At 56.5% G+C, this 25,372-nt stretch overlaps 1 protein-coding gene across 2 annotated transcripts in view; it reads left to right on the forward strand.

The window, feature by feature from the left end:
- The first annotated feature begins 943 nt into the window (after window positions 1-943).
- The window catches only part of PHACTR3 (phosphatase and actin regulator 3), a 225,140-nt gene continuing 200,711 nt past the window's right edge, over window positions 944-25,372 (forward strand). Inside the window, exon 1 of one of the 2 annotated variants that reach the window (XM_047747010.1) lies at window positions 944-967. Coding sequence is in view for 1 of the 2 variants with exons in the window: in XM_047747009.1 (XP_047602965.1) it covers window positions 22,792-22,909 (118 nt within the window). In the remaining variant the exon portion in view is untranslated. Of the gene's footprint in view, window positions 968-22,343; window positions 22,910-25,372 lie in introns of those variants that run through there. The other variant, XM_047747009.1, reaches the window with a different exon arrangement.

A 25,372-nucleotide genomic window follows, 5' to 3' on the forward strand; every position in this document is an offset into this window, starting at 1 on the left:
ACGGGGCAGGGGAAATGCTGGCACAGTTCTAATCCTTGAGCCAGTTGGTGGCTACGAGGGTGTCCTACATACAGTACACATTAAAAATAGTTATGATTTGGGCGCCTGGATGGCTCAGTGGGTTAAGCCGCTGCCTTCCGCTCAGGTCATGATCTCAGGGTCCTGGGATCGAGTCCCGCATCAGGCTCTCTGCTCAGCAGGGAGCCTGCTTCCCTCTCTCTCTCTCTCTGCCTGCCTCTCCATCTACTTGTGATCTCTCTCTGTCAAATAAATAAATAAAATCTTTAAAAAAAATAGTTATGATTTTAGTTTTATTTTTCACAAAGATTGACAACGCATGTCACGGTGTATTAGCACAACAATGGCTTCTCCGTCGTTAGCAGGTAAATTAAAGGCAGCCAAGGCGTCTCCCACCCTGGAGAGACGGGCGCTAGCACACTCCAGACTCACCCGCTTCTCGTTTCCCCCTCCCCGGGTCCATTTTGCAGCCCCGGACGCTGGCGCTGAGGGTCCCGCAGCGGCTCTCCCTGGGCAGCCTCCCCACGCTGTGAACTGCGGCTGCCCCTCCTGCCCGCTGTCCGGTTAACGCTTGCGGGGCGCCCCAGGCCCTGAGGTCCCGCAACCCCGGCTGGGGCGCCAGGCGGGTCCAGGAAGATCAAGGTCAAGGCGGCGCCCCTGGGCGCCCCCGCGCGCCCCCGCCCGGCCGAGGGGCGGGCCAGCGTGGTGCCCCGCCCGCGCCCGGCCCCGCAGCCCCGCCCGCCCCCTCCCGCACCCCCCGCCCAGCCTTCCGCACCCCCGGGCTCTGCGCTGCGCTCGGCGGCCCCCGGCGGACGCGGCCCGGAGCGGCCCTCCGGCGTGATGCGCGGCGGGGGCGGGGGTCCCTCCCGCTGGCCCGCGCGGGTGCGCTCGCTGCTGCGCGCCTTCGGGACCCGGGACGTCGCCGCAGCCGCCCGAGGCCCCGCGCAAGGTAAGCGCGCGCCGAGGGGAGGGGCCGGGGGGCTCGGGGCCGGGGAGCGAGCAAGCCGGGAGCCCGCGCCATGCCCTCGGCCGCTGCAGGGTGGCCAGGACACCCGCGGCGCCCCCCGGCACAGAGGTAGGCGCCTCCCGGCTCGGGCTGTCCTGCAGCCAAGGCGGGCGACTCTGCCCCAAAGGGGGACGGTGCGCGCAGTGGTCCGACGCTGGCCTTGGGGTCTTGGGGCCGTCGCGGCTGGAGACCCACCTCTGCTAGCTGCGTGTGCTGTGCGCAGAGCACTTGCCTTAGTGCTGCATCTGTAAAATGGGGGCGGTCCAGTGTTTGCGCCTTGGGGCAGTAGGTGGGATCACGTGGGCAGCGCCCCCAACCCAGTAAGAGTTCCGCACGTGTTCCATTGTCCCCCTGCCCCCCAGGAGGACAGCGGGCCACCACCTGTGTCAGGCAGGAGAGGCCAGGGCCCCTGCAGGCAGCCACCTGGTCCTGGAGAGGGTCCAGCTGAAGTTAAAGGGACAGGATCTCAGGAGAGGGGCTGAGGAAGCTGAAAAAGGTTGAGAGCGCCACCTGCCCAGGGAAGAGGCGCTGGGAGTGGGAGGGGGCTTAGGGTCCCCAGTGGCCACTGGTGCGTTTGGTGCCCAGAAGGCTGAATGCTGTTGGGCCAGAGGAAACTTAGACCACTGTTTGCTGACTGGCCTCCTGGTGAGAATCCCCTATTACAAGCAGCTTCCCCAGGGGGGAGGGGGGTACCACCCTCAGCCTGCCCCTCAGATTCACCTGGAATTGATATTTTTAATCAGTGCCAGTGGTTCTGGGATCAAGCCAGTCTGGAAACTGGCTTGGAAACCTCAGTAGCATTTTATTGGTGGCTCTCGGGTGGGGTGATTCTATGCCCCCCATTTTTGATTGTGACATCTCCCCCCTAATTACTACTAGCATCTAGTGGGGAGAAGCCAGGCGTGCCTTGGAGCACCTGTGATGCCCAGGACCACACCCCCCGTCCCCCCAGGGAAGAAAAGAGGAGAATGATCTAGTACACAGTGTCAGCCCTGCCGAGGTTGGGAAACTGAGGCACCCAGAGTCAGGGGGTCTAGAAGGCAGTGACGCTGGGGTTGATGCTGGGCTTTGGGGACCAGCAGGTAGCCCACGAGAGCCGGCTTTACCAGGCCCTCTGTGGTGCCCTGGGTGCGAGAAGCCCGTGGCTGAAGCTTTGGGGGAGAAACCTGTGGTTAAGGGAGCATCTGGAGTCCCAGCATAGAGGATGGACGGCCCTTCTGCTGTGACTCCATCCCTCCGGAGCACCGAGGACCCACTAATCCTAGACCTTGTGCTGAGCTCTGGGGGTATAGCGCTGACCAAGAGTGGGATGCTCCCTGACCCCAGGGTACGCACCCTCTAATGGGGACAGAAGTTCCCATACCCCATTGCCCCGTGCCTGCACACAGGAGGTGCACACAGAGCTGGCTTCCTCCCGGAAAGTCCCCCCTGCCCCCGCCCACCGTTGGGTACTGAGTTTACAGCCGGTGTATTTGGGGTTGGACTTTGAGAAGGGACAATCCGAGTCCTGACTTCCCGCCGCTCGGCGGTGCATGGAGAGCCCTCCCGAGTGTACGGGCTGCCCCGTGGACATTACGCAACTCTCGCCGCACACGTTCATTTCAATTGTTGGGCATTTTTAAAATAGTTCTGTGGCTTCTGTGTAGGCCTTGAAGGCTGGCAGGGCTCAGCCTCTGCTAACCCACTTTTCCCAGGGAGAAAACCAACCGCGCAGGTGGGGGGGTCAGCAGGTGTTTATTCATTCCTGAAAATGGGTCAGGAGCTGACCTAGATGCTGGGCCTGAGGGCAAGGTCAGCTTCCTGCCCTCAGGGAGCTTTTATTCTAGTAGGAGGGAGACCCATCATAGTCGTGGAAGCAAAGAAAACAAATAGGATAATCCCTGGGCAGAGAGTGGCTGCAGCGGGTGATTGAGGTGGGGACTGTTGTGAGGGTGGGGGTGGCCAGGGAAGGTTCTTGGAAGAAGGATATTTGGCTGCAGGTGTGATGATGGGGGAGAAGCAGGGAGCCACGTATGGTAGGGAGTGTGAGCATTCCTAGCAGGAGGAAAAGCCGCAGCAGCAGCCCAGAGATGGGAATGAGCTCGGTGGAAACAGGGAGCAGGGGGGTCACTGAGGCCACCGACCTGTGAGCAAGGGGAGATGAGGGAACTATACTTGGCAAGGCGAGCAGGTAGACCCGGGACTCCTGATGAGCCATGGGGCTTTAACCTGTGCCGTCTGAGGCCATGGGCGGTGTTTAAGCAAAGGGATTGGCTGACCTGCTGTATCTGGGAGTAGCTCATTCTGGCTGTCCTGGCTCTTGGTGGGGAGGGGAGATGCTGCTGCCCAGGGGACAGAGGTGGGCAAAGTGGACAGCCTTGGGGGCCTGAAATGCAGGAGAGCTCACAGGCTCCATGTCTGGGGCTGTGGCTCCGTGTATGGTCCTCAAAGGCATCGAAGGAGAGAGGCTGGTGGGGGAGAAGGTCGGCAGGAGGAGGCCGTTCTAGCACGAAGAGGCCTGTGGGACGTCCTCGAGGATGTGTGGTGTGGGCAGTGGCGTATCTGAGTCTGGAGCATCCAGGCTGAGATTCACCCGGGCGGAGCCTTCACCCAGAGGATGTCACCCGGGAGGTGGGGGTGGGCCCAAGGCAGAGTGGGGCCGAGTTTCTGGGTTTCGGTGTGGAATCAGATAGGACGGCCCAAATACCATATCTCGGTTTGGAGCAAGGGTCCCGGGAGCCGGGGCAGAGCTGGAGGTGTGCCCCCAGCTGTGTGCCCCCAGCTGTGTGTCCTGATGGCCAGACCCTGGGAAACGAGGAGCCAAGGGTTGTCCAGCGGCTGCTGGAAGCTCAGCCCCCCTGATTTGGGCGCGGCTGCCTCCGGGGGTCTGCCCTGGGCAGATCCCAGGTCCCCACCTTAGAGGGCTGAGGGCTCTGTGGCCAGAGCCGCTGTTCTGATTTAGGAACAAATGAGCCACTCATTCTTCCAGACTTCGGGATCTGATCTGGAAGCTCTGACACGTACTGGGGTATTTCTGTACCAAATGAGGTTGTATGTTTGTTGATTTGTTTGAAGGGAAAGGCATGCTGGATGATATCATGAAACGCCTCTGCTGATGCTCATAAAAGTTGCGGCTTTAGGGGCCGCACAAGGCAGCTGGAAATGTAATGCCTTGTTTCCCTGACTCAGCTCAGGGCTCAGAGTTAGGGCCGGGCCAGGCTTCGCGGAGGCAGTGACCCTGAAGATGTGGGAAGGATCACAGTTGCCCAATTCTGTTGAAATCGGAATGACAGCCAGCTGTGCACAGCTGGCTTTTAGGCTAGCAGGGGACTAGACCTCAGGAGCAAAAGGAGTGCTTGCCAGGTCAAGAGGCTGGAAGTCCAGAGCCCGGTGGCTCAGGAGCTCCAGCCAGCGTCCCATTGTCTGTGCAGGACTCAGGCTAGGCCACATCACCTGCCCCTGCACCTGTCACTGTGGCCTAGGAAAGGTGGGGGGCTGGGTGGTAGAGGCCAGGTGTGGACGCCCGTCCCTCAGTAGCCAGGCCCAAGGCCCCAGAAGAGATCAGGGGGTGTCTTCAGAAGAGGGAGAGTGGGTGCTGCACACTGCAAACACCAAGCAGCCCGTCTCCGGCTGCCCCCACCCCCAGCAGTGCGGGGATCCCAGGCCTGGGCTTACCTGACCGGTGGAAGCCACCATGGGTCCGGACCTGCCCTGTGGACCTCAGCCTCCTCTCTGGGGACAAGTGTGTGCTTGGAGGCAGAAGGCGGTTTGTGATCATCAGGGACCCGAGGGCCTGCCAGGAGGAGATCCTGCTTAAGCTCTCCCTCCACTCCTGTCCCCCGCCCTGGCATTCTCTCTGCTTGTCCATTGTCCACAGGTATCGGCCATCCTTTTACCTTAAGGAGTGCTGTCTGCTGATGAGCATGGCCAAATGACCCCGTAGATCGCCCTGCTTTTGTTTCACGGGCACTGAGTGACCCTCAGGCTTTAGAGCAGGTCTGGCCTCTGGTCAGCGCTAGTCAGTATTTGTTGGCTGAAGTGTACGTCGTGTGCTCGATGCAGGCAACAGGCTTCTTTGGGGAAAACTATTAATTACTCTAGCGTGTCGCGACTGCCTCATCCAAGTGAGAAGTGCGAACGTTACGAATGAGGTGAGCACCGCTCCTTGCGCTTCTCCCGTGCTCCCCAGAGGTGACCCCTCTATTACTGTCTCCCAGGGTTCCCGGCAGACTGTCTGGACGTGTGTGTGGGGCTCGGAAGCTGTACAGGATGGTTTCCTGTAAGTGTTTTCAAGAAATAGCATCCGAAGGCAGCACATCTTGTCCTGAACCATAGTGTTTTTGTGCACCAACGTGCCTGGGAGATGTATCTGGGTTAATAGATTCCTTCCAACTGCTTTAGAATATTCCACGGCCGTTTTGGCTTTTCTGCTGCCGCTGGCCGTGGAGGTCGCTCTCGGTCTTCGTGTCCCGGGCGGGGCCGCAGCGAGTGTCCCGCGTGCATCTGTGGGACACCTGGCAAGTGCTCCTCTGTACGGCGCGTTGTCAGAAGCAGAATTTCTGGGGTAGAAGATGCACACATTTTATTTTATTATTATTTTTATTTATTTATTTATTTGTCAGAGAGAGAGAGAGAGCGAGCACAGGCAGACAGAGTGGCAGGCAGAGGCAGAGGGAGAAGCAGGCTCCCTGCCGAGCAAGGAGCCCGATGTGGGACTCCATCCCAGGACGCTGGGATCATGACCTGAGCCGAAGGCAGCGGCTTAACCCACTGAGCCACCCAGGCGTCCCGATGCACACATTTTAAATTATGTTTGGTGCAACTGCATAGTTTCCCGAAGAGGCGACGTTGCTTCCAATGGCAGTGTCTGTGGTGCCTGCCCTCCAGCTGTCTTGAACTGTTCAGAGTCTCCCATTTCCTCAATTCTGCAAAAAAAGTGTCACTTCCTTGGTTTAATTTCCATTCCCTAGATTGTTTTGGAGGTTTTTTGTTTGTTTGTTTGTCTAAGATTTTATTTATTTATTTGAGAGAGAGAGTGAGCAAGAGAGAGAGCACACGCCAGGGGAGAGGCAGAGGGAGAAGCAGACTCCCCGCTGAGCAGAGAGCCTGATGTGGGACTCGATCCCAGGACCCTGAGCTCATGACCTGAGCAGAAGGCAGAGGCTTAACCCACTGAGCCACCCAGGTACCCCTGGAGGGGTGTGTGTGTGTGTGTGTGTGTGTGTGTGTGTGTGCGCGCGTGCGTGTGTGTGAATTGACCATTTGGTTAAGTTTTGTGAGTTGCTGCTCAGTTGCCAGTATTTCTGTGGGGTTGTTGGTCCTCTTCTAGATGGTTTGTAGGAACTATTTATGTGTTCTCAAGTCTGACCCTCTACTTGCTGAAGGTACTTATGCTGTCTCTGCGGCTTGTCTTTTAGCTTTGTCTATAGTGTCTTTGGTGCAGGAGAAGTTCTTAGGTTGGTTTCTTCTTTTCAGGTATAATGGACACGTAACATTGTATTAGTGTCAGGTGTAGCGATACCAAAGGTGTATACATTGCAAGATCCCGGCAGTGAGTCTAGTGAACGTCCATCACCACGTGTAGTGGCAAGTGTTTTCTTGCGACGAGGACTTTTAAGATCTACTCTCTTAGCTGCTTTCGGATCTGCAGCCCGAGCTGGTAACTGCCACCGCCGCCCCCCACCCCTCAGTACATCCCTGAGGTTTTCGTCTTGATGTAGCAAAATCTATCAAGCTGTTCCTCGATGTCTTTGCTTTCTGTTTCTTAAGAAATCTTTTTCTGCTCCGAGCTGGAGCGGACGCCGAGTTTGCCTGGGACGGTCCTGGTTTTAGTGCGGCCAGTCCTTGTCCCTGTAAGTCCTCAGTCCCCGGGGCAAACCAGGATGATGGGTCGTAAACATATGTGTCACGTTTCCTATCCATGGCCAATTAGGTATTCTTTTACATTTCTGTTTCTAATCTGCTGTAGTTCATTTTCATGAAGAGAATGTGGTAGATTCCAGATTTTTAGTAGGGAATCCCAGAGTCAAAATGCTCAGTCTGGGGAGCTGCGGATTCTGGGGGAAATGTCCTCCCCTGCTCAGGGGAGCACAGGGAGGAGAGATGGTCTGGAGGGCGGTGGGGGCTTTGGGTGGTTTTTCCTTTGCTCAGGATCACAAAGCAGATCCCGTCTTCTGAACCATAAATGGAAGCCGGTTTTGGGCAAGGGTTTGTTTTCTGATTCTGTAACGTATGCGACTTACTGATATGGTCACCACGTGAGTGTGCATTCCTTCCTTCCTTCCTTTGACTGTGAAGCAGCAGCTCATGGACCCGCTGTTCAGAAAAGTCTAGATGAGCCTCCTCGCTGCCCCAGCTGCTTGCCACGGCCGGGACCCCTGGGAGGAGACCCTCCCCACGTGCCGCCCAGACAAGCGCCCTCACGACTTCCTCGTGGTAGACCCAGGGCACTGGGGTCCCCCAACCCCTCCGTTGTTTGAGCTTCATTGAGGCAACTGCTGCCTTTGGGATTTCTACCAAAATTCAGTTTTAGTAAATGCAGTTGTAAGGACAGTTAACAGCAACTGCCCACACCCCTCGCATCGGTCTTCTCCGAGCCAGCCTGGTGGCCTGGCTGGGATGGTACCACTGGGGCCCGGCAGGCTCCTGGCGGACTGAGGACCACACTGTGGTGTGGGTGGGGAGGGGTGCAGGTGCATGATGTGGGTGTGGCGCCCTCTGTAGGCCAGTGGCCTGGGTTACCTGGGAAGGGGTTGATTTTATGTGATTGGCACGTTTCTGGGAAGGTGACGGGTTCCACCTGTCACTGGGTGTGGGTGAATATATGTGTCTTCGTAAGGCCTTGCTCCGAGTGGAATCCGGCAGTCCCGGGTCCTCAGAATTGGGACGCCTGTCTTCTCCCGCCCTTGGACGTTGGCTCTCGGTCTTCAGGTGTGGACTGGACCTCTGCCACAGGTGTCCCCGGGTCTCCAGAGGGCAGGCGCCAGACTGTCAGACTTCTTAGCCTCTGTGATGCATGTGAGCCAGTGCCTGTAATCAGTCTGGTTGTCTGCGTCAACATATCTCCTGTCACTTCTGTTTCTCTGGGGACTCTGAGTCGTATGGCTAGTATGTCACTTTGCTGGGGTCCCCATAACACAACACCACAGACTGGGAGCCTTAAACGACACAAATTTGATTTCTCGCCGTTCTGTAGGCTGGACGTCCAAGATGGAGGCGTGGGCAGAACTGGTTTCTCTGGAGGCCTCTCTCCTTGGCTTGTAGATGGCCGCCTCCTCATGTGGCCTTTGTCCTCTCTGTGTGTTGCCCCTGGTGGCTCTCTCCGTGTCCACATTTCCTCTGCTTCTAAGCATACAGTCAGACTGGAGCAGAGCTCACGCTAATGGCCTCATTTTGTCTTAATTACGTCTTTAAGTCCCTGTCTCCAGATAGATTCAGGGGCATAAGTGTATGAATTTTGAGGGACACGGTTCAGTCCAGACCTGCACCATGTCGGTGCTGCTGGGAGCTGGGAGCTCAGCCGGGACCGTGGGTTTCAGATCCTTGCTACATGGGCTGCACAGGGGGACGGAGGTCCCAAGAGGGAGCCTCCTAAGAGAAACAGGCTCAAGTTCTGTTATCTTTGATGATCCGGCCCTGGATGTCACCCAGACGCAGGGGTGAGGGCTGGCACCCGTCCCTCGGTGGGGGAGGTCCAAGGTCACATGGTGAGGACATGGGAGGTGGGAGGATGCTGGGGCCGTAGTTGGAAATTAGCATCTGCCACACTGTCTGAAAGACCCCTCCCCTCGCTGCACCGAGCCTAGCGCACGCTCTTCTGAATTCCCGTGCAGCCATCCCCACGGTGTGTGATCGTGTGAAAAGGGTTAACGGAGCCAGCCCGTCTGCTGTCCTTAGAATGGCCTGCTTGCAAGGCTGGCCTTCCGCCGGCACCTGCACCGCTGGGCTTTGGGACGGGTCCTGCCGTTCTCTGACGATCAGAGCGCCTCGCTGCTCCTCCGCTGTGTGCAGACCGTGGGCTTTACCCCGGGCGCCTGCTTCCCCTCCAGGGCCTGGCCTCCTGGTTGTGCCAGGCAGAGCTTATCTTCGGAACCAGCCCCTGGTGCCCGCTGTGGTGCTGGTCTCTGAGGGGCTTCCCTGGGAGACGAGTTCACAGGTGTTGTCAGAACTTGTTGCTGGAGGATCTGAGTGCTGTCCGCAGGCCTCTGCTGGGAGAGGTTTCTGGAAGCTCATGCCTGGTTTTCCCTGGGCTTCACCCTGCACACCTTTTCCCTTTGCAGGTTGTGTTCAGTGTCCTTTCACTGTAATAACTCGTGGCTGGGCATTTGACTCTCGCTGAGTCCCAGGAGTCCCCCTGGTGACTCCCCAAACCTGGGCCGTCACCCAGGAGTCACGTGTTTGCTCCTCCGTTAATGACCCGTTTTCCCTGCCAGATGTCCAGCTCTTGCAACAGTGACGTGCCTAGCCCACAGCTCAGTGCCCGGCGTGCGTAGCACACAGTAGGTGCCCTACTGAGCACATGAGTGGCAGTCTGTGGTGGAAAACCTCTCTCCTGGCCCCATGGAGAAAGCCATCCTATACTCAGTAGCACCTACCTTCACGGGGCTGGGGGCAGGCCGCCGGCCTCTTCATATGCGTCTCTGAGTGGCTCCCACGTTCTGCGGAATGCACATCATATTTTTAGACTGTATTGCAGGATCTATGTACCATTTCTCCAACAAATCGTGACTGGGTGCATGTAGGCTGTGGGGCCCTATTCTCCATACCGACCCATGTTCTGTGTACGAGTTCTCTAAGAGACACCTGGCAGATACCATTACCTAAGCCCTAATCAAAGTGTCCCCGCCTGTCCCTGCCCCCGGCCCCTTGTCCACCCCACCCTATTCCTCCTGCCACAAGCGTGGTCTCTCGGCAGGTGGACAGGCGTCCCGCTGCTGGTGGAGTGCGCCCTACAGATACTGATGGGAGTATCCCCAAAGAGCGGGAACTAAAAATCGGCTGCACTCAATGCGGTTGCTAATATGAGATAAGGGCCGTATCTGTCCCCTTGCGAGTGTCAGAGCTATGGGAGGAACCGGGCCTTATCTGATGGCTCGAATCCTCCGACTCGTGTAATTCACACTCGCTCTGAGGACGAGGACGCCCGGACTGCAGAGGCTTGCTGCAAATTCCCATTTCTATTTGTATTTTAATGGCTTTGTCATCTGTGCTTTCTTCCTGCAATCCACACAACATCATGGCAGATTTCTACCTCTGGGGGAAGCATGGGGGTGATAAAAAGAAGCACCTCTCGGGGCACCTGGGTGGCTCAGCGGGTTAAAGCCTCTGCCTTCAGCTCAGGTCATGATCCCAGGGTCCTGGGATCAAGCCTCACATCGGGCTCTCTGCTCTGCGGGGAGCCTGCTTCCCTTCCTCTCTCTCTCTGCCTGCCTCTCTGCCTACTTGTGATCTCTCTCTCTCTCTGTCAAATAAATAAATAAAATCTTAAAAAAAAAAAAAAAAAGAAGCACCTCTCCTCTTTGTAGATGAAAGTGGTCTCCAACGCGGAGAACTATGGTCACAGGCCCCAGTGCCAAGTACTTGATGCTTCTCACTTGCGTTGGGTTGCCTGGGAGTCACCGCAGTGCGGGGACCTGGGAGGAGCCACCGTGAAGTCACCCTGCGGGAACAGCGGTCATCACGGCGGCCGAGCCCACTCCGGGCTGAGTGCTGTGCTCCGTCTGCTCTTCCATCTGTGCGTGTGGGGAGGAGCTATGACCCCATTTGACAGATGAGGAGAAACAAGTCTCAGAGATCGGATCTCTTGCCCAAGGCCGCACAGCTGGCGGACAGAACTTTTAGCCTGGACAGTCTCCTCTGGCCGACCCTTGATTCCCAGCCGTTTGCTGTCCTGACTCTCAAAATTTATGTTCTCTCCCTGTGCTCTGGGAGGCAGTACTAGTTCTTAGGACCTAACCTGGCAGCCCTTAGTGCATGACCCAGTTCTAGCTGCGCCTTGGAGATGCCTGCTTTGGAAATGCGGAAGCTGGTGACAGGAAAGAGTCGTGCTCCACACAGGGGACACTGCGTGCCCTGCAGGGGGGATGCCGGGGTGGGGACCACGCCTGTCCTCCTCTGCAGCCTCTTCCCTTGGTTCGAGCCTTGAGCTGACCTTGGATGTGATTGCCCCTCTCTTCTGCAGATCCTCTAGGCAGGGCGGAGGGGAGCAGAGTTCAGCAGAGCTGGGGGAAGGACCCTTGCAGTCAGGTGAATGGCTGGTTCCAGCTGCAGCCCTGCCTCCCCGCATGACCTCGTGTGCCTGACCTTCCCCTGTCTGAGCCGGGCTGTCCTCATCAGCGGACAGCGACCCCAGAACCAGTGTCCTCAGCCAGTCCGGAGGATGAAAGAGAGGATGTGTGTGTGTTTCCTGTGGCTGCTGAAACAAATGGCCATGAGCAGCCTAGACGAATACCCATTTACTTTCACCGCCTTCCATGGGTATGAGTCCAGTGGGCTTGGCTGAGCCCCTCCCTGGGTTCCGCAGGGGGAAGTCTGGTGTCTGCTGGTCCGCGCTCCTTCCTGGACCCTCGGGGGCAGAGTCTGCTTCCTGCTCACGCACTCACAGGCAGAGGTCAGCTCCCAGGCTGTAGGATCGAGCTCCCTGTTTTCTTGCTGGCTGTTGTCAGGGACCACTCAGCCTCCGGAGGCTGCCGTGTTCCTCAGCTTGTGGGTCCTCGAGGCCAATGGGGGGCTGAATCCTTCTCTCAACTTCAAGTCCTTCTTCCCTCCCCTCCGCCCCATCTCTCTTCCTCTCCTGCCTTCCTCTGCATAGTGGGGCTCCTGCGATTGCACTGGGCTGTCCCGGTCATCTGGGGTACTCTCCCTGTCTTCGGGGCTGCTGATTGTAGCCCCGATCTGTCCACAAAAACCTTTGCAGCAGAGCCTAGAGGAGTGTTAAATTGGGTCACTGGGGGTCAGGATCCCGGGGGATTGGCACTCTGCCGTCTGCACTGTGGGTAAGTGCATTAGCCCAGGGTCGGGCCCACAGGGAGCTGCTCAGTATGGATGGGGTGAGTGAGGGGACCCCAGTACATGGGACCGCCTTGTCCAGCTGCACGGGTGTGTGGGGCTGGGCGGCTGAGTCCTGCTTTAAGGAGTCCTAACACTGAAACAAAAACCTCCTTCTAAGTTAGAGAGCACCTAAATTCGTTGTTGATTATCTGTATTTGAATAGTGATGTGCATAGGTTTGTTTTTTTTTTTTTAATTACAGTTGTAGCTGCAAGATACCTTGGAATAAGGCATTGGCTGAACGTAGTGTATCTCGCTCCGGCCACTGCCCTGAATCCTCCATGCTAGATGCTGCGGTCCCCATGCGTCCCTTTGTCTCCTGCCCCCTTCTTGCCTCCCTCCACTTGACCTTCCACCCCGTGGCCCCATAACCTCCCCAGAGAAGGTAAATCCTGTCTCTGTCCTATCTGGAGACCCTGCTGGGTTTTTTGTTCCTCTCAGAATAAAATCCATGCTCTCCTCCATGGATCATAAGGCCCTTTGAGTTCTGGGGTCTCCATGCCCACCCACTGCCTGCCACCCTGCCCTTTCTCAGTTGCTCAAACTGCCCAACCTCGGGGCCTTTGTACCTGCCATTGTCAGGAGCACTGTCCCCGCCCCCTCCCCCACGCAACACCTGGCACTTACTGTGAGCAGGCGACATCAGTCACTGCAGAAGCACATCAGCCAACAGACCCAACACAGGGCCTTGTGATCTCAAGGGTGCTTCTGTCAGACCAAGCCTGGTGGATCTGTGTGGTCTCTGGGCCCCTGCCTGGATCTAAACGAAGGACCAGCGTCTCATCTTCACTGTGTACTGTGGGTTCCACTGGGAGCCGGAGCCAACCCCACTCCAGATTCTTGTACCTTTGTTCCCTCCTGCTGACAGATTCCCAGGCCCACGGCCCCAAAACCCTGAGGCTCCCTTCTATGCCGTGGCTTGAGTAGGCACGTGGGTCCCCTGAGTAGCCTGGAAAAGAACCTAGGGGATCTGAAACCCCCCAGACCGCATCGTGAGACACCAGGAATAATCTGTACCCCGGGGGCTCACTGAAATGTCCCTGCTAAACACAGAAATCAGTGCTGCCCCCCAAAGGCTGCAGACATCCCTGGTACTGGCGGGGATGCCGAAATCCGATTGCCCGAGTGATTGCTCCCTCGCACCTGACGTCCCGGTCAGCCCACCAGCTCTAGAGCTCGCGTCGGTTCTAATGCGTGCCGGGCTCTGGAGGAGATCACGGCTTCTATGAAAGTGTGGACGTTATCGGCATTATTTATGGCTTTGTACAAGTGGATTCCTGGGATTATCACTCCAGCCACGGGACTTATGATGTATTTTTAAAGTACCACCTATAAACCTAGCGTTATGGATTTTCTGTAATTTATAGATCAGGCTCAGTGCTGTGTTTGAACTGTTACAGTGCAAGCGCTTGGTCTGCCGTTTCTTCAGGAGGGAGCCGGCCAGATCAATCCGTTCTGTGGTTAAGTCAATAAGCCCAGCTCTGCCATCTCCCACGGGAAGAGAAACACGGCTCTCCAGAATATTAATCTGGTGAATGTATTAGAATGTGCATGTTTTGTTGGAGGAAGGATTAAGTGTTTGGGTGACGAAAGGCCATTACTTAAACACGAATTACCTTTTCTTAAAAAGCAAAGAGTGAAATGACGTGACGGTTGAGGCAGCAGGCATAGCGGCCGAAGAGGGGTGCAGGTGCTCCCTTCTGTTTATCTTTTACGTTATAATCATGCAGATGTTTCACGATCTCCTTCTCTCAGCACGAATGAAATCGCCTCTGGTGGGGAGTTCGGGTGAGCAGCCGATCCTGGAGGCAGCCACTTGGGCAGCGGGGGGACAGGGCAGTCCAGAACCCCACGTCCAAGCACCTGTGGCGTGACTCTGGCATTTGGCACCATTGTGTTGTTATACGGTGTATCCACTTGCCCTGGAAGTAATGATAGATAGATTCATTTCATTAAAAACAAAAACCAAAACCAAAACATCACATCCCTTAGTTTGTATGTATTCAAGGTCAGCCATTAGGCTTTGAGAGATATTCAGTTGTTTTCACTTTATCTGCCTTGTTCGTAACTTCTGTGTACAGGGGTCCCTGCAGAGTCGATGATAGGAGGTGTCCGTGCTGGGTGGAGGGGACAGGGTGCGTTTTGTCCTGGCAGAGGACAAGGCAGCCTCTTGCTCCCGCATTAGCTGTTCCGACGGCAAACCTGACGGGGCCGGGAGTGGAGCCTGCTCTGAGTGTGTTTGCCTGAGCTAATGGCTTCAGGGTAGCTGGGGTCATGGTGAGTGAGGGTCGTGGGCAGAATGGGAGGCATCAGGGATGAGCTGGCACAGTGGAAAGAGGCTAGGAGTCCTGTCCTGTCCTGTCACTGTCACTTTTTAGCTCTGGGACCTTTGCTAAGTCACACACCCTCTGGGGGGCTCACCTTCCTGGTTTGGAAAAGGAGGACAGTAACGCCAACCTCTGGGATGGTGAGTCAGGAGTGTCAGGTTCTTGGTAAGTCATAGGATTGCAAAAACGCAGTTGTTAAATCATCATCATCATCATCTTCTTCTTCTTCTTTTTTAAAGATTTTATTTGTTTATTTGACAGACAGAGATCACAAGTAGGCAGAGAGGCAGGTTGGGGGGCAGGAGGAAGCAGGCTCCCCTCAGAGCAGAGAGCCTGATGCAGGGCTCGATCCCAGGACCCTGAGATCATGACCTGAGCCGAAGGCAGCGGCTTGACCCACTGAGCCACCCAGGCGCCCCAGTTGTTAAATCTCCTGTTGTTGTCGTCCAAGTTGGTGATTTTTGCAGGACTCAGAAAGTGGGAGGTTCCTGCCTGTGCCAAGGAGGCTGTGCTTGACGGGGTAACAGCCTGAGCTTGGGAGCCGAGGACCTGGGTTCAAATTCTGTGTTTGCTAAACAGGCAAGTACTAAGCGTTTTGCATCACACTTGCAAAATGGGAATGTACTAGGACATAACTGTATTTGGTGACTTTTGGCACTAGCCACATTAGTAATTACAAAGTGCTTAGAATGATGCCTGGCACATTCTCAGGTCTACAGGTAAAGTAGCTGAAAACCCAGGAGGTTCGCTCCCTGCACACGAGATCTGGTGGGAGGCCGCCGGAGTCTCCGTCTGCAGGAGCAGGAGTCCCTTCCTACCTGTGGTGCTGCCACTGCGGACCCCACGGGAGCCTCCGAGGCAGAGAGTCAGAGCCCAGCTCTCAGCAATGATCACAGCAAACACCTTTTCTGTAAGTGGCCTTCTGGTCTGCGGCAGTGTTTTCCGGAGGCCTCAGAAGCAGGCCCCTCTCCATTCATCAGCAGGAGACAGGGTCCCCCCCAAAACACACACACACAGCAGGGGAAAGACATCGGATGTACGGTGCATGGAGAAAACGCCCCTGAGTTTCATAGATTTGTGCTGACCTGCATTAGCCAGAGCCCGCTGCGCTGTTCTCCGTCCTTCTTAGAGGAGGGCTCTGTCTCTCCCCGGCTTGTGCTTCTTGCCCCAGATCCATCGCCACCAACTTACGTGCCCACCCCTGCACCTGCACGTGCGTGGGGCATGTGAGACAGAATCAGAAGTCTTGCCCCAGAAGAGACGTTGTACTGAGAGCAGCTAGCACAGAGGGACGTGTCTGGCGTGCTGGGCGCTATGCTGATTGCCCAAATCCGGAGAGTGAGGCTGTCCCTTCCCTCCCTCACGCACCTAGCACAGGGGCAATGGGGGGCAAGCCTGAGGCCACCCAGAGGAAGTCACTGAACCCTGTCTCATGCCTGGGTCTTCCGCTCCAGCTCGGAAGGGTTTCACTAGATGGTCCGAGTGGACAGCACCCTGAGGGGGGCTGGAGGCATCACTAGGAAGTCAAGGGTCTCCCAGGCCGGCTCTGGCTGACGGTGACTTCAGTACAGCGAGCACGGTGGGTGAAACAGAGGGTTTTGTTTTAAAAGAGTTGCGTATGTTTTAAGAAGAGCCCTATCTGGCATTGCATGAAGTATCACCCTGGCCAGCCTTGTGGGTGTGGCTGCAGGGGCAGACCCCGTGAGGAATGTGGCCAAAGCGTGGAAGAATCCAAGGGCAAGGCTGAGTCCCCAAGCCAGGTCCGGGAGGCCCCCTGGGTGATGCATCGGGCGCCATTTCTCCAGTGGCCAGCAGAGGGCGCGGCTCCCCTCCTCAAGGCCAGGCTCTGCGCGCTGCATCTGGCTGGTCCCTCTCTGGTCCCTTGGCCTCCCGTCCCCACCCTGGGATTGGCCCTCTTGTCCCTCTTCCACGGGTTCTTGAAGAGCTTGGACAGACATGGTGGCTCGAGCTGTGACTTGTAAGAGATTGAGTTTGCTGGTTTAATTCTGTTTCTTTTTATTTTTTCATTTGGATCCCACTGTAGGCAGCACCTGGTGGCACGTCCCTGTCGGGTGTGTGAGGGTTTCACCCTTCTGCTCACTACTCCGCGCTCAGGGCGACGAGCACCCTCCCCACCCCTGCCCCACCCGTCTCCCCTCTGGGAACATCAGTGTGTTCTCTAGAGGTAAGAGTCTCTTTCTTGGTTTCTCGCTCTCTCTCTGTTGTTCATTTGTTTTGTTTCTTAAATTCCACGGAGGAGTGGACTCTTGCCATTTGCAATGACATGGGAGGACCCAGAGGGCATCACGCGCTGATAGAGATAAGCCAGTCAGAGAAGGATGATTCTGTCCGTGCAGCCCGGCCGCGGGGAGGCAGAGCCCCGTGTCCCGGAGTCGGGATCTCAGTCCCGCCGTGTGCATCCGTGCATCGGCTCAGCCAGCGCGCCTCTCTTTCCTGGGTGCCTGCGGAATGGCAGGCACATTCTCAGGTGAGCAGACCTGACAGAGACCCTGAGGTCTTCTGGTGCTGAGACCCCAGCAGCCCAGATTCTGGGGCTCCTGGAAGCAGGAGGGGCCGGGAAGAAGTCAGTGAGCGCTGTCGTAACCATCGGAGGGCGCTGACCGTAGCCTCGGGTGGGTGGCCGGCTGTGCCTCCCTGTCCCACTGCTGAGCACTCTGGGTGCCTTTCACATGCGTTTGGTGGACGGGCAACGGGGCCGAAGCCTTGGGAGGGGGTTCCGAGGAGAGGCCCCACGGGGCGGAGTCAGCGCTTGCCACCGGACCCCTGGAATGACCACCATGGGATGGCTGGGCAGGAGGGACCATGCTTGTTCTAAGATGAGGAATTAGAGACCCAGAGAGGCGTCCCCTGGCCTGCGGCTGCGACCGGAGCATCTGTGGGACCCAGAGCTCGTCCTTTCAACCTTTCCCTCCCCAGTTAACCCACAGATGGAACCCGTGAGTCTCGAGCCAAGTGGGCGTGGACCCAAGGCCGTAGGCTCTTTCATGTTGTGTCTAATGAAGTTTGTCCAAAAGGGGCTTCTGGTCTGTCTGCCCACTCCTGCCCCTTCTGTGACCCTCCCCACCCTGGGAGTAGCATTGTGCCATCTCGTCATCAGTATCATCAGGATGCACCTGGACGTCCTGCACCCCAGCCCCATTAATCATCAGAAGTCAGCCATCCGGGAGTCACCTGTGGCTCCCGCTCTGTCCTATCCCTTCACAGCCGCCCCTTGCCAAGTTGCTGGCACCACCTCTGCAGCACACTGAACCCAGACTCGGCTCCCCTGTGCCCGCCTGGGGGATTGCCGGCCCCCTTGTCCCTCTCCCCCTACCCGAGGTCCCTTCTCCATCTACAGCCAGAAGGATCTTCTGGAGACTCACGTCTGCCATCCTCTGCTTTTCACCTTCCTTGGAGCAAACTCCAGACTCCTAAGGAGCAGCACAAGGCACGGCGTGGGCCGCCTCCTGCCCCTCTCTCCAGCCTGGCTCGCGCCCCAGCCCCTCACTCTGCGTCTGTTTGGGGACTTCTGAGCCCCACGCTGCTCCTGTCTCTCGGCCCACACTGGCCCCCCTTCCTCTCTGGCTTGTGGGGTTAATCCCCACGGAGACGTCAGCTTCAAGAAGGGCATCAGTTCCTCGGCCCGGGCTCCTTCCTGCTCAGCTGAGGCGAGCTTGGCTCTGCGCTCCCTGACCTCAGGGCGCTGACCTACGGCTCAGTCCTTAATCCTGTCTTCTCAAGGTCACGAGCTCCATGAAGCCAAGGACCAATCACATTTTGCTCATGGTGGTATTCCGGGAAAATCATGTGTTTTGGAACAAAACAGATGTTAACCTGCACATTGTATGAGAATAAAACCAACTCTAGAGATGTGTGTGGGTGGGACCAGGGTCCTCGCAAGCCTCTCCCCTGCTTCCTCAGGACAGTGGACACTTCCTACACTTCCCGTACTTCTCCGCCGGGCCCAGCGTCACCTCCCCCATGATGCCCTTCCTGACTGCCCCAGGCAGAGGAAGACCTTCCTTTTGCCTTCATACTTAGTGTTTGTTGAAGGGACAGATTTTACTGACTTTGGCTCTTCCTAGTTCTTCGAGGTCACTGTGCTGGGGTTATCATGGCGGCCAGAGTCAAGAAATAGCTTTGGGTTTTCTGATCAAAGACCAGAAGGGTGGCCCCAGAGAGGACTTTAGCCTGATCTGAAGCCCCAGGCAGGGACAGGAGAGGTTTTAAGTATGGTTACACTCTGCAGAGGTGAGAAGCAAACCCAGTCATCCTTCAGGTCCAAAGCCCAACCTAAGGACCTTGGTGTACTCTGTGTATGTGTGTGTGTTTAAAACAACTTTATTGAAAAAAGTTCACCTGTTCAAAGTATAACATTCAATGTTTTTAAATTTATTTATGGTTGTGAAATCCCCACCATCCTCTAATTTTAGAACACTTGGAACATTTCTGTCACCCCAAAGGAAGCCCTGAACTCATTAGCATGGCTTGTACATCCCCCCAAATTCTGGCCCGAGGCACACACTCGTTGGCTCGTCTCTGGAGGCGAGTCACATAGAGGAAATCATGCAACACGTACTCCTTTGTGCCTGGCTTCTACCACTTGGAATAACATTTCAGGGTCCATTCATACTAGAGCCGGTGTCCGTGTTCTCGTCCTTCTTGCGGCTGAATCCTGTTCCGGAGCTGGACAAGTCACGTGGTGTTTATTCATGTATCAGAGGACCGGCATTGGGCTTGTTGATGTGCTCTATGGTCTAGCTGGTTCCTGGAGGGTTTCTAGCCGGGTGCTTACAGGGTCCAGTTGAGGAGGGACTGTTGGTAACGTTCACTGAGACCCCTTGAGGGTCCTCGAGGCTGGGACATCTCCTGTGGACAGCTGCCTTCTGCCACCCAGGGGCCAGGTCCTCCCAGGCTTCTGGCCATTCCTGCTCTGGGGCAGAATGACTTGGAAGGTCAAGTCTCTCCTGAAGGCACCTACCCCGCAGACTAGTTGCTGCTGACCGGTAGCAGCGGTCACCTTTTTTTTTTTTTTTTTTTTTTTTTTTTAATTTAAAGCTATTTTTATCATGGAACATTTCAAAGCCAGAGAAAACCACAACGACAAGCTGTATGTCTACTCAGCTCTGACAAATCACAATATTTTGCTAAAGCATATTTTTTAAGAAACTAAATCTTGGTTGTCACTCTTGTCTTATGTCTCTCCACTCCTGGAGCGAATGCCAAGTCTTCTTTCATGTGCTTTTATTTTTTTAATTATTTTTTTTATTTTTAAAGATTTTATTTATTTATTAGAGAGCGAGCACAAGCAGGGGAAAAGGCAGAGGGAGAGGGAGAAGCAGGCGCTTTGCTGAGCAGGGAGCCTGATGCGGGACTTGAACCCTGGGATCGTGACCTGAGCTGAAGGCAGACACTTAACCGACTGAGCCTCCCAGGTGTCCCATCATGTGCTTTTGAGTTCTGCCCCTACGGTTTGGGGGTGGTGGTGAATGGCACTGCAGCGAGACCAACTGAAGAGACTAGACATTATTTTAGCTGGTGCCCAGACAGGCATTTAGGAACGTTGGCTCTCATAAAAAAATTCTTTCTGTGCTTTGTCCTTCTGGCCACATTGAGAACATGTCTGTTCGGGGCCCGAGTGTCTGAACGCCTCTCCCACCCTTGCTCATCTTCCTTTCCAGCGAAGCTGGAGCCCACAGGGGATCTGGCTGGCAGGACCCAGTCAGCACCGTAGTCCTTCCCGTAGGTGACAGGGAGGCCCCCTCTCTGTTGCTGGGGCAATGGTTTCCTTTAAAGTACATGTAAGTGCCAAGAATTGATTTAAAGAAAGATCTTTTTTTTTTTTTGAAGATTTTATTTATTTATTTATTTGAGAGAGAGATAGAGAGAACACAAGCATGTGAAAGGGGAGAAGCAGATTCCCCACTGAGCAGGGGGCCTGATGCAGGGCTTGATCCCAGGACCTGGAGATCATGACCTGAACCAAAGGCAGAGACTCAACCATCTGAGCCACCCAGGCACCCCTGATTTAAAGGAAAATCTTAAGCAGCGTGGGTTCCGAGTAGGGAAGTCGGAACAGTGGGAGGTGGTGGGCGTTCGGCAGACAGCTGAAGGCCCCTGGTGCCTTTCTTCTCTGGGACGGGCCCCTGGGCTTCCATCCCCACCCCCACCTGCCGGTCCACCTGCTGCTGGCTTTCTCAGCTCCGTGGGGGAGGTGTTGATAATGGGCTGGGTAGGGGCTCGAAAGCCCGCCCGTGGGGCCAAGACTCAGCTTGGCTCTCGGGGGCTGCCTGAAGAGCTCCCAGGCTGGGGGCTGGAGAGACCCCAGGCCGGAGGCCCGGACAGGCCACTCACGGCTCTAATGTGGCCTCACATCTGAGGTGGGGGCTGTGGCTGCCCTCACTTCCTCAGGCACCAGGAGGAAGAAACGACGTCCCAAGTAAAGCGCTCAGCCTGGAGCTGGACTTGTCACCATCGGGCATATCTCTATGTGCATAAAAAGAATCCAGGAAAGTGTCCTCCCGGTTTCCTCTTTTTCATGGTGTTGTCAACTGTAACTGTTTTGGGGGACACCCCGTGGCTTTTTGGTGACCATTCTGAGCTCTGCCCTCCCCTCTCGTCCTGGAAGACCCATTGCGGGGGCTGTTTCTGTTTGTTCACTGTTGGATCCGTGGTGCCTGATGGGGCACCCAGCGCGCTGGACTCCCGTGGGTATTGGAATGAGTGAATGCATGAATGAATGAATGGGAGGTGACTGGAGGTGACTTTGGCTGACAGCCCAACGCTGTGTGTGGGCGGGCACCCATATCACTTCCCCACTTCTTGGTTCTGTCCTAGGCCCTTCATTGGGGGTCATCCAACAGGGCCAGGTGCTCCCCCTACACCCCGCTACACCCAGCTTTAGGGGCTGCCCACGTCTGGAAGAACAGCCCCCAGAAGGTCCCAGTCCCTGCACTGCTCTCGCCAGCTGTGGGACCCCCGGCCAGCTCCTCCTCTGATCTCAGTTTCCCCCTCTGAGCGGGCCTTCCCCCCGCAGTTGTGTGAGGGGCTGAGACGGGATCAGTGTGTGGGAGCGTCTGTGCTCCGTCCCTGCACACGGCAAGTCTTAGGTGGGAGCAGCCTCCCACCTAGGTGGGCCCAGCCATCTGGGCATCTGGTGAAATGCTCCCTCCTCTGGGCACCTTCCGAGGCCTGGCTCTGTGCCACCCTTCAACCTTCCCTGCGCCTTTACTGGGATTTCCTCTTTTCATTACCCTTCCCGTCCCCCAGGCCTTAGCTGGAGACGCTGGAGCTCCGTGTGCTCCCCCCACGCCACTATCTGGAATGGTGAGAATTGCTCATTAGCACTTTGGAGGGCACCTCTGTAAGTGGCAGCCCTGGGGGGTGTCACCTTCACTGCCTGGCCCACAAGCTCCATCTAGGCGTCTGGGGGAAGCCTCCCTGGAAGGCACGAGGGGCCCATCCTGCCCGTCTCCCCCCAGGCAGGGTGCTGAGGGCCTGGAGGAAGCGGAGGTGGGCAGTGGAGAAGGGATTAAGGTTGCAGGGATAAAGCTCTGGAGGGCACCCCCCCCCCCAGGGTGGAGTCTGGGCAGCAGGACCTACTCGCGTCCATATCCCCAAGAGAGGGAGGGCGGGGAGACCAGCTAGCTGCCTGAAGCCGCTGGGGAGATTAGGCCCTGCCTCCAAGGGAGGCACCCTCAGGGTCTCCTCCCCTCCCCCTGGGGAGGGGAGAAAGTGGGACTGGGAGCATTCTTGTTTCTAGAGCTCTGCTGGGTGGGGGGTAGGCAGTTCATAACTCAGGATGGGCCCTCCACTTCCCTTGGGCAGGCGGCAGGCAGCCCAGGTATTGGAGACCCCTCCCCATCACCACGCTGGCTCTCACTCCCTCTCTCGTGACGTCATGCTCCTCTCGCGCGGCATGATGGGAGAATCCTAATGTTTTCCAACAGATGCTCCAAGAACAGCTTTCAGATTAAAGCAATTGCAAGAGCAAAGATTTTCCTTTTTCCCTTTTTTTTCCGGGGGGGTGGGGGGGTGGGGTGGGGGGAGGGAGCGCCCCCAGAAATTCCTGGACATCACCCCCTGCCCCAAGCACGCAATAAACACTGACAAGAAAAAGTTTTTATTTCCTGGTTCAACTTTTTTTTTTTCCTGGAATATAAACTGAAGAATGGGAATAAACACGAATAAATAGCAGAGCGAGGCCGCGCGGCGGGACGCGCTGGGCTGCAGCCGCGAGGCCATTGTCTCAGCGCCCTGAAGCCGGCCTGGCGTTGTCCCGCGGCTCCTTCCCTCTCCCTGTCCTTTTTAATTTTCCTTTTTAAAAAAACGCCCCCTCCAGCCCCCTCGCCTGTGACCTTGGCCGCCTCGGATGCTCTGATTCCAGCAACTTGCCCCCGCTCCGGCCAGGCCCATGGCCGCGTCCGAGGACGGGAGCGGCTGCCTCGTGTCGCGGGGCCGCTCGCAGAGTGACCCCAGCGTTCTCACCGACTCCTCGGCCGCCTCCTCCGCCGACGCCGGCGAGAACCCAGGTAACGGGGCCGGGCGAGGGCGGCCGGGCAGGTGGGCAGGCCGGGGGCAGGTGGCGCTGGGCTCGTCCCCGGCGCTGCTCCGCGTCGCGCTCCGCAATCGGGGAGCCGCGCCAGGACCCGGGCGCCCGGCCTCCGCAGTTCGCGTCCCCAGGAACGCGGCCGGGGCGCCGCGGAGCCCTTTGTCCGGGAAAGAACCGAGTTCGCGGGCAGAGCGGGGCGCTCCGCATCGGCCCTCCTTGCGGGCTTGCGGGCTCCGCCGTTCCGCTCCGAGGGGCTGTCCTGCCTTGGGCGCTGACCAGCTGGAGGAAGAGAGTCAGACCTGTGGCCGCCTCCGCCAGGGCTGGCTCCGAGCTCTGCGTCCCTCCCCGGGGCCCCAGCCCCGGCGGCCCCGGCTTGGGCGTCCCCGCCCGGGCAGGGCAGCGCTCCAGCGGCCGCCGCGCACGGGGGCTCCGGCTGGACGCCCAACTCCGGCGGGGCCTGGCGCACCTGGGCGCGCCCGCCCGCCTCCCGGGACAGGTGTGCCAGGCGGAGCCGCCGGCAGGGAGATGCAGGGCGTGCGCCAGGGCCGAGCCCCGTTTCATTAAATTACACGGACTTTGTCCGCTCCCCCGCCCCCGCGGCAGCGTCGATTGTTTAGGTGATAAATCCGGTTACAAAGGCGTCTATAGGGCTTGATTGATTACTTTCCAGAGAGGAAGAAAGGCCTAATAAAGCAGGAGGGGGGTGGGCTGTGCGGGGCCTGTCACCATGGAGACGCAGGAAGCAAAGTGATCATTAAAACCTTTCTCCACCAGAAGGCAATTTTCACTTCACAGAGAGAAGTCTGAGCTTCTGAAATGTAGGGTTCAAAAAAAGAATCAAAGCTGGTGTTTTGGTATCAAGCCACTGGACTCGATTTCCTCTCTTTGAGAGGCACAATCTTCTCAGAGATGATGTTTTGACAATAAGTTGCCCCTACCTTCCTTAGAAGACGTATTCTCTCCAGATGCACCGGCCCCAGATGGGGACCTGCTCAGGGTAAATGGTAGGCAATGAAATCTAGAACCACCCCCCCCCCCCGGGGGGGCTGGGGTGAACGCAGGCTTTGTGGGGAGGGAGTCCCTCACCTCACTGGAACACACAGGAGCTTTACTCTCTAACTACAAAGAAGGACCTATTAAAGGCAGCTCTGCGGGCACCAGGGCCCAATTTGAAATTTTAAACAATAAACCCATGCAAGGCTTGTAAGATTTCTTTGTTAGGACTAGTGACACTGTGTCATTTGGTCAAACTAAGGTACCAGCCGAGGAAATCCCTGGCTTTTCCACATCTGGGAGGGCAAGTTAATTTCCTGGGAGTTTCAAGGGAGCCTGCCATAAACTGACCCTTAAGGGTTTAATTAATCCTTTTATTAGGAATCGGGGATTAAGCCTTCAGCACTCCATGATGGGTTGGTTTTCTCTGTGTTGGAGATGCACATCCATCATTGTTCCAATTATGGAAGTTGAGTGGTTCGTCACGAGAGAATCCTTCCCAGCTCCTTTTGTCTCCCTGGCAGTAAAAGGAAGCAAACTTGAAACGGAAATTATGGAGGATTTAGCTTTTTGGCTGTCTGTGAGTTGATGCCTCCGTGGGTGGGAACAGAGGGCTCGGCAGGTGGCTGGTGCCAGTCCACCAGGGAGGGGTGGAAGGGCTTGGGTGATAACGTGATGCTGTGGGAGGGCAAACGCCCGAGTTAGTCTCCGGCTCAGATGGTCAAAATGGGACCCTGGGAGCAGCTGTCTGAGGTGAAAAGTCTATAGCGTGTATAATTCTGCGCGTGGTAGAGCCTTGCTGAAGATATCAAACAATTAAGTATTTATGGATTGTGTTAAGCAGAGGAGTTCTGGCAGAAAGAGGGTCAGAATCCTCAAGTTGGAAGCAGCCCGGGAGCTGGAAGCAGGAAGGGTGGACTAGGGGAGCATCTTCTATAACTGCCTTGCCTGGTTGGCTTGGCAGGCTTGCATACCTCTTTTGACGGGAGACTCACTTCTTTATGGGGCGGTGCATGTTTCTGGGGGGCAGACCTATTTAAAAATTCTTCAGATGGTTCATTGGATGCTGCAGCCTATCAGTCCTGGTGGGATCGTCTCACGGTGCGTGTTACTGGGGGTTGCAGGAAGCCTGCTATTTCAGGGCAGTTATCATATGTATCTGCGCCTTTTTTTTCACTAGGGCTGAAAAGTCACAGCCCTCATCTTGCTCTCCCTTCAGGACCTCTTCGTTTGTCCTCCTGCTGCTCTAAAGCTCTACTCCTGGGAGTTGAAGCTGGTGTGCCAGCTGTGGAATAACCCCGTACAAAGTCAAGGAGAAGAGTTGCCTCCTTTCGTCTGAATTCTAGATTTTTATAAAACAGCCCAAGGTTGCATTTACCCTTGCCCCCCAAATGCATTTTTTTTTAAGTAGGCTCCATGCCTAGCGTGGTGCTCAACGTGGGACTTGAAC

Source organism: Lutra lutra, chromosome 9, assembly GCF_902655055.1.
Source record: "Lutra lutra chromosome 9, mLutLut1.2, whole genome shotgun sequence".
Classification (NCBI taxonomy): Eukaryota; Metazoa; Chordata; class Mammalia; order Carnivora; family Mustelidae; genus Lutra; species Lutra lutra.